Genomic DNA, 12,657 nt, shown 5'->3' on the forward strand with positions numbered 1-12,657 from the left:
TTTGTTCTTTTTGGGAGGGCATAAATGTGCCTGATTCTTTAATTCAAGATGCTGCCAGGACTCTTCTGAATCATGTGCTTGTTTCTCCAAGCAGCCCATACAGATCTTTTGGCACTTACATGCTTTGCTCAAGTAATGGTGCAGCTTGTGTTGAAAACGCTCAAACGGTTTTGGAAATGCTTCGTTTGACAATGCAAAGCCAACAGACTTATTTTGAGGAGATTGTACAGGCCTGTGTTTCAGAGCACATAAGGTATGATTCTGCTTTGGAGGACGTTATGCAAAACTCCATAAGAATGATACGAATAGCGAATTCCAGTTCAGAATCCTCTTACGAGATGGGTATTTCATCACAGCTGGAAGCTATTGGTGTTGGAGCTCAGGTAATACTATTGGTGCTGGAGCTTTTCTGTGTCTCAAGGTTTCAATTTAAGGATCTCCCAGTCTTCACTGTGAATGTTATTTTTCCTAGTTCAGGGCCTTTTAAGATTTGATATAAGGTTCTATTGTAGCACTGTCTTTATCTGCACTTTTGAATTTTACTTTTTTTCGTTCAGGCATACTAATTGATTCTTGGTGTTGTTGAAATGGTGATGATAACTTTGCAGAGAATGATGGTGCACAGCGTGCCCTACGAAAAGCTGGGGAAATTGAAGACAGTTTCCTCAGAAATGTTGATAAGCTAGCTACTGAATTAAGCCTACATCAACGTGTTATGGCAGAGATTGAATGGTATAAAGAGGACGCATCGGATATTATGATACCTTCAAGAACGATGAGATGAAGAGAGATATCGAGGCTAATTTGCGTAGGGTCAAGCTTGCAGAGTTTTGGGATGATATTATTGAAATGTGGGAGAATCGCGACTTGCCAAGTGATTTCCGATTCTAAAATAAGTGGATAAATGCTGGCAATACATACAGAAAACTTGTAGAGCCTCTGGATATTGCATATTATTATCGCATGTCTAAGGGTAAAGGCAACTATCTTTCAGATGGAAGACCCAAACGCCATAAAGTTCTTCAGGAATGGATGGAAGCGAAAGGAAAAACTCGCAGTTCAAGAAGTCAAAGAATTCGCACCAAGCCTGCGTCCCTCACTGAGGACTCGTGCTTTTGGGCATATGTAGAAGAGGCTTGGAAAGACCTGGAAAATCTGAAACAAGGCCAACACCAAAGCCTACAATGTCTTGAAGAGTTTGAAAAGTATGTGACAACCATGAACGACGCTCTCAAAATTTCTGCAGATGTTTTCTTCGAAGGAAGCGGATTCGTGACATGGTCGGCAGAATGGGAAAAATACAAAAGAGATCATCCCCTTGATGGAAAGTGAAAGTTGGAAAGGGCTGAATTTGCAGGAGTTGTGGATAAAAACTCTGTTACCTTTTTCCAATTAGGTTGCTTGCTTTGTTTTTGAGATGTAATTTCTGCTTAAATATTTAAGAAGTAATCTCTGGAACTGTAAGGAAGGAGCTTCGTCCAATTAGATTGCGTGTTTTGTTTGTTTAAGTTGTTTAAAATAGGATGATTGTTGTAATGCTATCATGGTTCTTCAAACGGGATTAAGTATTATCGCTGTAATTCCGTAATGGTTCTGCAAGCGAGATTTATGGAATATTAGCGTTTTCTGTAGGATATGGCTTGAAACGACTTTATGCTGTGACATTAGATTTTTCTTTTTAAGTTTCTCACGTTGAAAGATGAGATGGTTGGGGACGAAGTTAAAATTTTATGCTTTCAAAAATCTTTAAAGGATGTTTTAGTTTATATATATACACGTAATTTCTCAATAATATTTTAACAGGGCATATTAAAATAATATTTATAATTCTTTTTATAAAATATTCAAATTTTATAATCAAATACAGTCACTTTTCAAAACTTTCATGGTATATAAAACCGAACAAAGATACTTACAGAATTAAAAAACATAAATTACATGTAGTGACAAATATTATTATGGATTAGAAAGGCTCGTTTTACAGGTCAGGTTGGTATGATATGTAATTTTGGCTATCCATCATCAAAATTGAAATTTTGTACATATAAACTAAAAAAAATAAAAATCTAAAATCTAAAAATAAAATAACTATACAAAATATTTAAATATTGTTTATTTGTAAAAAAATTTATAAGTCAAGAAAATGGAGATCTCAACTCATGTTATATCTATATTTAAAATTGATCTATGCTAATTTAAAGTAAACTCCATATAATGAAAAATATTTTTATTTAATATTCACATAGCTAATTTTTGGAGAGATTAAATTTCCAACTATCCAAAAAAGAATATTGAGTATACTTTTAAAAAAAATGGTACGGTAAGTTTGTTTTTTCGTTTAAATAGAAATTAGATTTTTCTATAAACTAAATATTTACAATAAATTGTAATAATATAAAAATATTTTAAAAAATTGATATATATATATATATATATATATATATATAATAATAAAAATTCTTATTATATTTATTCAACTTTGCTGGATTTGATTTGAAATGAAAACCCGCTTTCATGAAAGCCCTCTATTTATGTATTAAATATGGAAATATGATTTTTATATGAAATTGCACAATTTATTTCTACTTTTCATTACAAAGCTACGGAAAAACACTAGTGAGCGCGGATGCAAAATTTAATTGTCCATGCTATAATTATTATAATATTATGACCAAAAAAAAATATTATTATTTTATGTTTATTTTTTAAGTTTTTGATTAGTTCACTTGTTTGAGTATTTTATTGTGTAATTAGGCCGATAGGCCTTACTTTGAGACAGACTTTCGTCGTCTTTTTGGTTTTCAAGTTGACACCTAGCATCCATATTCCGCGGGCATCTGTTGTGATTTCTATTTATTGTCAGTGCCGAGAACTTCCCGCGTTCCGGTCAGTTTGATAGCATCTGTCCTGATTTCTGTTTATTCACAGCACCGAGAACTTCTTGTTTGGTAGCATTATTGCTCAACACGCTAGAAAACCCAGTTATGCGGTCCCTGTTTTGCGGTGCACACATTCGTGGCTTGAAACCCCTGTTATGCGATGCACGATCAACAGATTTGTGCTTTGGAAACTCTGTTCTGCGGGGTTTCCGTGCTTCCATGACCTTAGAACTTCCTGCTTTCCGTCTGTTTGGTAGCATCTGTCCTGATTTCCTGATTTCTGTTTATTCACAGCGCCGAGAATTATGAGGTTAAGGTGAAGGCGGAGATCAGTGTTATGGCAGCGGAGCGGGCGTCGTTTGAGACCGTGAAGCCGATTTCGCATGGATTGGAAGGCAAAGGCGGTTGTCACTCAAGTATGAAATTGCATCAGCCATTCGCAACTTTTGTTTATTTTTTCACTAATTGCAGTCCCGGGAGTAAAGTCTATGAGTATTTCAATGAATTGTAGTATGTCAGGTGTCTAAAATACAATGCGGGTTTGTAAATGAAAGTTGGTATAGGGAAACGTCGAAAAAACACTTTTCTATGCAAATGCAATTTTAGCGAGTCTCGAGACATCAAATTTTGGAAGGATAAATATTCAAAACAACCCCTATGTGGTTATTCCAGTCCTTAATTTCATGTTCGATGACATGATCTCTATCTTTAATAGAAAGAAAGAGAAGGATCCGATTTAATTATTATGTTTTTGCTGGCTCCGCTGTGGTCTAGCGGCAAGTTGGGGCGCTTGTTGTAACGATCATCCAGATTTAAATCTCCGCAGTCAGGTTTCCGTACGGAAGCCGCATCCAAGACTAGGTTCACTCAGGTTCAAATCTTGCCAAGTGGGCTTCTATAGAAAGACTGTATCCAAGAACAGGTGAAAATCCTGATGACCTTATTGACTCACGGATGCTGCAACTTAAACTGTAAAGTGTCTCTGTTTGTAGGTGCTATTGCCCAGATGTTTGTGCTAAGAAAAAAGTCTCGCGTTTTTACTTATCCTCTAGGAAGTTAGGTTATGGTCCGGATGACCCATGTTTCGTGTTATCCACAAGAAAAAGAATAGGTGGCAGATCTACCAGCCCAGGTTAGTAGTTTGTTTACCTATTGTGCTCTTCTAGGTTCTTTTAGGACTTGTAAAGATGTGCTTTCATCGCGAAGCCCTGCTGAACAAGGGCAATTACAAGCAAGTCATTAATAACGCAGAAACCACAAGTAAATTACAGGGCTCTGGAATTGTTAAAAGGTTCTCTAAGGAATTAGAACAACCATTGTACCTATTTATCTTTTGTAAGTCTATAATGCCTATATTTATTTCGTAAAGGGGACATCCTTGGACACAGAGTCCAAAGTCCACAAATCACATAGGGTTTTTGCATTTGGTCAGACAGATATTGCAAGACGTCAATCGTATGCATCAAAAAATAATCTCAACATGCTTGTAATGACACAAAACCTCAGAATAGCAAGAATAGAACTATTCAGCTCTTGCAAGCAGTGACTTGGTTCACTTGTAAGTTGTGAGTTCAACAAAGTTTTAAGCCTTACATCAGGGTTCTATCCCTGCTGATGTATGTGCCAAATGAATAGCACATCGAAAAGTGATGAGGCAGGCAACAAATCCCGGGCCATTTTAGCAGAATAGGTAAGTACCGGCAAGTTCGTGTTATGTAGTGCATCCCTAGACCTCAAGGTGTGTTTCTCGAAGTTTCTTCTAAAATGAAATAGAAATATTCAGCTCTTTCAACAAGAAGACTTAGTAAGTGTCTATTGGATGAAATCATACTCTGCTCTCGGTCAGTGTGTTGCTTGCGGAACATTGAGTGGTTTAGAACGATATCATTCATTGCAAGTTACGATAAAAGGTAAATATTAAATTTCAGTCAGTTATTCTCAAAATTGGATACATAATTGAAGTTGAGAAATCCTATAACAGTTATTAGACAGAGGATGGGGACGAAGACAAAATAAAGACGAAAAATAGAAATAGAAAACAGAACTTTCCAAAAACCAGCGTTGAGCAACCAAGGCGGTGCAATCTTGCTAGAAAAGGATACCTAATGATACCCGACAAAAGAATTGCTCAAATTTCGAAACGAAGGCAATGCTTTCTATATTAAGGGTATATAAGATAAAAACCCTACACTTTTCAGTAGAGTTGAAAAATACGGTCGCGAATTAGAGTTATTTTAAACTAAAATTTTGCAACGCTAATGTTATTCTAAAATAAAAAAGCATTCTATTCACATATACAAAAATTCGCGCAATATGAAAAACAGAACATTGATTAAAATAAACTTTAAATTCATCCACTGTATTGGCGTGATCCGGAAAGGACACAAGAGACACTAATTATTGATGTTGACTCACCATAACAAACAAATCAGTTGGAAATATAATCAAGAAAAGATACTGCCTAGGTGGAAGAAGAAAAAGAATCATTTAAAGAGATTAAGGATGTTCAAAAAGCTGCAGACAGTATCAATAAAGAAATTTATCTTACTTCAACACCAACAGTGCCAGAAAACTATAAAATAGATTTGAAGTCTTTCCAAACTCTAGAGTATTCTCTGAAGAGTTATCTCCAAATGTTTTAGTAACACCTTTTTCAACTAGTATTCCACTAATAGTATATATTTTCAAACCATTATTTGAAGTTGACACAGTGTCATCTCTCACTAATTATTAAAATTATCAAACCAACTTGGTTGTGAAAAGGACCAGGAAAAAGTTCAGTTAGTAGGCTATTTGCGATCCGAAGGAAAAAGTTCAAGAATCCACTCAAGCTCTTGGTTCCTTTTTTAATTACCAACAAAATTTAGTGAGTGAACTTTCTATTGATTATGATAAGAAAGTTTGGAGAATCAAAGAACTGGAAGTTGAATTAGAAAAAAGTAAAATATTTAATGAAGAACAGTGGCAAACACATTATGCCACTCTCAGAGAAGGTTTTTCAATATCTCAGCAATAGTTAGTGGAGGATTTCAATACAGAAAGGTTAAATTGTTAAAATGAATCATAGAATAAATTGGCAGAAATGGAGAGCAAATATGCTCAACAAGTTGCAAATATAAGAAACGATAATGAGGATTAGATCAGAATTTTAAATGAAGAAGATGAAAGTAAAATAGAGATAATCTCTTCCGCATTAAAACAACAGGTTGAAACTCTTCAGTTGCATGTAAGAAAAAATCAGGAAGTTGGTTAAAGTATGATTGTGTTCAAACAACAGGCCTTGCAGGTTAATTAATTACTACAAAAGAATCAGATTAAGTTTTATATGCAGCTAGACAAAATATATAGATATTATCAATATATTGTTCATCTAAGTGACATGATTGAGTCTCTAATGGTACAAGACAAGAATATCAAGCAAAGATTCATCCTAATCCTGGATTGGGAAAAACAGTTCAACCCAGAAAATATTGAAAAGGTTCCGAAGAAAAATGTAAAACTTATGTTTGCCTCAATAGGGCAAAGAAAATATGATTTTACAGAAATTCAAGAATGGATTAAAAGTATCATCCAACTTTGCAATGATATTTGTGATTATGACTATGATATTGTTGAGGAATTTAATTTACCAAATCAAAAAACTTTAAGGGAAGCAGTATCAAGGATCATCAATCAGCGTGAGATTGAAGAATAGGGAGCATAAAATGACAAAATAATCAAAGAAATTAAAGTATGGAATCAACAAGACTTTGAGATACCTTTCCGGATTCGCATATTTTGGTTTATATTTAAGACCTGTCATTTTGATTTGATCAGTACCTTTGAGGTTCTAACATCTTTTACGAACACACTATCTTCTATACAGTTTCTTTGTGTTAAACTTGCTCTTTTTTTGCACAAAAACAGTTAAAATTTATATTCTAAAAAACTGTGGCTAAACCATAAGCGTAGGTTTACAAGAAATATATAGTTTTAGGCAGACATACCCTAGAGTGCACAGACAAGTATAAATTATCCAAAAAATATTGTGGAGGCCTATCCATGTCATTCTACTCTGAATTCTGCATGTGTGTTGCTTAAGAAACTGACATACTAACAATACTATTAGACAAAACATGGTATGAGCACACATTTTCAGAGAAAATTTTGATTGTGCACACCTAAGGATAGGTAGGAGGCGAGGTCATTCAAAGCCCTTCCTTGCAGTCCATGAAATTACATGGGTTGGTAAGGCTAAAATTATATCGAAACTGCCCACATTCTTTCCCCTTGCACATCATACTCCATTTCCCTCTTTGTAACTTTGTACGAAAGGAAAATGGGAATTGAATTACTCCTCTTTCTGCAGATCGTTGCATTTAATTGGGTTGGTCAGGCTGCAAATAAATAGAAACTGCCCATGATAGTCTGCAATCTGGCCACAGTTGTGTGACTGATGGAATCTGATTGATGTTATGGTCTGGATGTTGTTTTCAGGGTCATGTTTCTGACAAGAGGGAGGACCCAGATAGCTGTTATTAAAAACATGAGCTTGGCCCCAGATAGTTCTTCTAGATGCCTGGACTGAAGGAATGTGTGAACTTTCAGATTCAATAGCTATACATAGTGTTTGAATAGCGTGTTTGTTATATGCAATGGCTGCTATTCAACATATGTTTAATGAAAGTGATTCCCTATAATGTGCAAAAATGCACAAGCACAGTGAGTACACCCGAATATAGCATATTAAAAAAAAAATTGTGCATTGTTCAGAAAATAGTTAATATATCATGAATTATGCACAAGATTCACAAAAGAAGCACACTGCTTCCAAGTGATGGGTCTCACACTGCCTGCCCTAAGTGTGGGCACTTTATGTAGATGCCTCCAAGGCCTACTAATATGAACCACTTATAAAAAATTATTACAAAGCCATAAGGAGTCCAGTCAGCCTTTAAAAAGGGTCTGCAAAGGGTAAATTAAGTGAGTGAAATACATGGCAATTTCCTTGATTGAACCACATCTCTTAATGGGTAGGATCAGTATTGGGAATGGTTGGCAAATGTTCTTATTTCATTGATGTTTTGACGGTACTGTAAGACTATAAGGATCTTTGAGTCGCTTGAGGTACTTCCGAATTTGCACAATATGTACCTTGTCACTAATTCATATTCTAAAAAACTGTGGCTAAACCATAAGCGTAGGTTTACAAGAAATATATAGTTTTAGGCAGACATACCCTAGAGTGCACAGACAAGTATAAATTATCCAAAAAATATTGTGGAGCAACCAAGCTACTTACGGAGGTGGCTTAGTGATCAGGACTGGGCCAGCGTAACACCTACCGAGAGCAGCTGAACCAACCTAGGGATTGGCCTTTTAGACGATTTCTTAAGTCTACACAGGTTCCCAATATCAAGAGTTAATTCGAACTCTGGAAAAACTTGTCAATTGATTTGGGAATGTAAAAAATACACTAAATTTACTTTTTCTGGGCAGGGGTAAACACTTTTTTATGGTCTGTTGGGAGCAATAAATCCCGACTTCATCCCATAAAGCCTCTATTAATGCGGGTGCTGTAAATCTTCGCCGATTCATACACGAGTGGGGCTCTATTCCAGCTGCGTTTTGAACCTGGGTTGTTATTGTGGTGACTTCCCTGTCTCGACCTCTAGACCATAGCTCAACAAAGGAAAAAATAGCTTCGGGGGAGAAAATGTGTTTTTGATTAATACAAGTATTTATGACAGCTATAAAACGGGAATATTAAAGACAACTCATTTTATATTTTATATACATACACACACTTGAAATGCTATGGATTCTCGATAGGTGACACAGGTTTGTTGGTTGGTTGCTGTCAAATTAGGTTAGAAAAACAAACACAACGAGTGTCTTTTTGGGTTCTCTCTATCTTTTAGATAGAGATGGAAAAGTATGAAACATCACTTGAAAGTGAGAACTTATTGAATCAGTTGGACTCGCATGTGACCTTGACTTTGAATATATAACTCGAGGTCAAGTTAGATTTGGTTTCCTCAAAGAACAGAGTTGAACTTGGAAATTTGACTCAGACGAATTAGAATAGTCTGGCAACATTCTTTAAATTTCTCATGCTTCTTTGTTTTTCTGAAGAAGCTGCTTTTTGGCCAAACTAGCATTACATTGTAGAAGTTGTACTGAATTCTCACTTTTTTTGGCAAATTTTGGATAGAGTAGGCAAAGCTTAAAGTAATTGAGGAGTCTACTCTTGTCAGAGTCATCTTCATTTTTATGGATGCTTGCTTGATCTAATCCCGAGATTGACCTGCAAGTTAATACAAACTATCCACTTTTAAAGAATCTTTAGAAGGAGGTGTTAAAAAAAATATGGGACTCTGAAGTCTTGTTAATGAGAAAAGAGAGTACAAACATAAAATCAGGTCAGCCTGATGACACCTTTGCAATCAGAGATGTGATTTTGAGATTAAAGATTATGAGCATAGTTAGAAAAACGAGAACTATCTTGGACATTCTTTGTTGTGAAAATGAGTAATGAAATATGCTGATAAGCCTATGGAAAGAAAGGATATTCAAGTCTTGCAATAAAAGCATAGTTGATTACGAGAAATACATAATGTGGAATGCATAGCGTAAAAGTTAGAGCGATATCTAGAACAAATACATATTACTAATTGGTTGAACCCTTAATTGTGATAATTAATTTCAAGAAAGAGCTGTTTCCATTAGGGAATCTCATAATGCAGATTCTATATTGTAGATCAGCATTATCAAGATCATCATAACATAGAACCATTCATCGTTGTAATAAATTTCAAGAACAAACTTTCGGTGAACCTTGCACATACCAATTCCAAATCATAGGTCAACCTTACCAAATTCATCATATTACTATCCAGTAAGTAATTGACTACGTCATAATTTTATGTTCATTGAAAGAGAAGGCTTAATGACATACGCATTTGTGTGTTGATATCTTGGTGTAAGTAATGGATTAGCATATGTGTTATCATTTAACTTAATATCTGTAGTAACCATTCAATTGGTTTTATTTACAGTTCTTGCAGGCTTGAAAGAAAAATATGACAAAGCAATGAGGAGAAATGATGTGAAGGCCATTGTTGTCACTGGTATGCATGTTTTGAAGTTGTCGGTTGCAATCTAATTTTGAAGGATTGTTTGATTATAATAGTGATAGTGATATGAATGCAGTTTGCAGAAGGGATGGAAACTGTACTAAATGTTCAATGGTGTTATAAATCTTTATATATATTCATATATATAGAGAGATGTAAATGCTTCTGTTCAAAAAGCGAGATGATTTCATGTCTATGTCTCTGTTTTGGCATTGTTAGGTAATGGAGGGAAATTCTCAGGTGGTTTTGACATCAACGTTCTCCAGGAAGTACAACAGACTGGTATGCCAAACTAAGTTTTCATACAAAATTCAAATTCTGTTGCAGATTGTTTCAAAGGTTTCCATGTTTGCTCATATTCAATTCTCTGTAATTGTGTATCTAGCAGGGAACTTGTTGCATTTGGGTAGAGTTTCTGTTGATCTTATGATCAATACTATTGAAGGTAGGCGTTTGTTATATATGTTGCTTTTTTTTGTTTTCACTAAAGTTGCAAGTTGTCGGTGATATGTATGGCTGAAGTGGGGGTCCTGTATCTCAGTAATGTTAGCTATTATCAAATCCACAAATAATGTATAAGATAGAGGAATGCTACTTTTACTTTGACTTCTCATTTAAAAAAACATTACCAATTTTTGTAAAAGACATTTTGCTATATCGTTATTTTCCATGTGTAATTTGAATACTATAAAGCGAAACATTATCATACCCTTCACATTTTGAGTTTTTCTAGGAATGTGCCAAAATATGGATACCTAGGCTTATTGTAGAGTATAGTTGGATTTGATGGTACAGTTAAAAGTAGCATTCTTATAGCATAGGTAGGAACTCATCAATGTATTGGTAAAGGATTCTACATGTTTTCCTGTATTGTAATACGTAGCTGGATATGTTGATATCATTAACATAAAAAAATTAAGATTCTGATGGATGTTTAAGCACCCCTGAAAGTTTGGAAAATGATTCTATGTTTTTTTAGGATGGAACCTTTTTCTGGCTCTGACCTTTTTGGCCTTTTGGTGTTGTTATAGAGGCTAAGAAACCTTCCGTAGCTGCTATTCAAGGGCTTGCACTTGGTGGTGGATTAGAATTAGCAATGGTATGTGGCAATGATTGTCCATCTCTTGTAATTTTATGTTTTGGAAGGGGAATTTTGGTAACTTACATGTTTTGAGTTACCATGGACGTATTTAATTTATGCAGTCTTGTCATGCTCGTATTTCAACCCCAAAAGTGCAACTTGGGTTTCCAGAACTTCAATTTGCGATTATTCCAGGATTTGGAGGTAAGATTTCTCAATGTACATTTATCTGTCTCAGCAGGGCTGACTTCATACTGTGGTATAGCCAATTCTAATCTTACTATGAATTCTCTGGAAAATAGGTAATGATTTGTTTCCAGCCCTGAAGACTCTTAAATGAAGAAGGCGGCATGCAGGCTTTTATATTTTATATTTTATTGCGAAGTTATTTGTGGCTTCTTAAGGGTTGATTTTCCCATCCTTTAAACCTGTCAGATCATTGGACTGTCATAGCTCCTGGCGTGCACGTTATTGTTGTATCTATGAATGGGTTTTTCTACTTCTTGGCTTCGATCATGACTATATGGGGTGGCCTTCTGCACTGATTTCCATTTGCATTCATCATCATGAGCTAGAGAGTCTATGATGTGTTTTGTCTTATAAGTTGGCATGTGTTCTGTTTGATCATTCTTTTGTGTCTTCGATCATGGTTTCAGTATTCTGGATATAGTCTTTGGCTTGAACAAACATCTCTGCTAGAAAAATTCAACAATTCCAATTTAATAATCCTATCGGCCTCTCCTTGTACCTTTTGGGACAATTGCTAGTTATAGTTCCGTCGCCGATTTGGTCGAGAGGCCTAGTATGGTCGAGTAGCCGGCCTAGTATGGTCGAGTAGCCTAAGTATTTATACTAGAGATTCAACGTGATTTGTCACATCTCATAGCCTTGTTTTAAAAGCAACTTCCTTCTTTTTAGTCATGACGTTCCAATAAAGCTAATATTCGACGTTCCAATAAAGCTAATATTCTATATAATCTCCAAGGAATAGTAATATATATATATATATATATATATATATTGTTTTTCAGAAGAAAAAGCATAATATATTCATATAAAAAAGATTACATAATGCAAATGCAAGAAGCATATGCAGAAACGTGGACCGAGCCACATACAAATCTGCTTAAACAGATCCCAAATAAAGCTCCGAAAGGCAACAAGGCAAACCCATCTATAAGGTGCAGAAAAGGAACCAAGGCACCAAGCAGACAAGCATTGGAAGACAACACAAGATCTGACCGCCCAATACAAAAGGAGAGGCACGAAATGAGGAAGAAAGCGGCAAAAGAAGCCACTCCTTCCCTGCCCCCTCAAACTCTCCACCCGAATCAGATGAGAAACAAAGGAAGAACACTGCCTCAATCATCCACATCTGCATACAGAAAAGACCAACGGAAACATCCATAGAAGCGGCACGAAACAGAGCAAAACACCACTGTTCCCTCAACATTCCAAAGGATATTCCGCGGCCAAAACAAACCTAACTGCCGCCGACAAGGAGAAGACCCAACGGAGCAGAGGCGACACCGAGGGAAGAGGCGGCAAGGGTAGCCACCTCGCCCCTGCTCAGAGAAAACTA

At 35.7% G+C, this 12,657-nt stretch overlaps 2 protein-coding genes across 3 annotated transcripts; both read left to right on the top strand.

The window, feature by feature from the left end:
- LOC149243865 (uncharacterized) lies at positions 1 to 784 on the top strand. Its single transcript, XM_089371328.1, has 2 exons — positions 1 to 383; positions 611 to 784. Exons 1-2 carry the CDS (start codon positions 120 to 122, stop codon positions 782 to 784), a joined length of 438 nt encoding a protein of 145 aa, XP_089227454.1. The 5' UTR covers positions 1 to 119.
- Positions 785 to 3,010: 2,226 nt separating this feature from the next.
- LOC149243866 (peroxisomal fatty acid beta-oxidation multifunctional protein-like) lies at positions 3,011 to 11,426 on the top strand. 2 transcript variants are annotated; one of them, XM_089367876.1, is made up of 6 exons: positions 3,011 to 3,295; positions 9,917 to 9,988; positions 10,214 to 10,276; positions 10,383 to 10,439; positions 11,026 to 11,093; positions 11,198 to 11,426. In XM_089367876.1, the coding sequence occupies exons 1-6, from the start codon at positions 3,217 to 3,219 to the stop codon at positions 11,348 to 11,350; spliced, it is 492 nt and encodes a 163-aa protein (XP_089224002.1). In that variant the 5' UTR covers positions 3,011 to 3,216; the 3' UTR covers positions 11,351 to 11,426. The 2 variants fall into 2 exon arrangements, with proteins under 2 accessions (XP_089224002.1, XP_089224003.1); XM_089367877.1 differs by having other exon boundaries at positions 9,926 to 9,988.
- The last annotated feature ends 1,231 nt before the right edge of the window (positions 11,427 to 12,657 follow it).

The sequence above is a fragment of the Pinus tabuliformis genome, chromosome 8, assembly GCF_031772625.1.
Source record: "Pinus tabuliformis cultivar Carrire ecotype Pingquan chromosome 8, CPIR1, whole genome shotgun sequence".
Lineage (NCBI taxonomy): Eukaryota > Viridiplantae > Streptophyta > Pinopsida > Pinales > Pinaceae > Pinus > Pinus tabuliformis.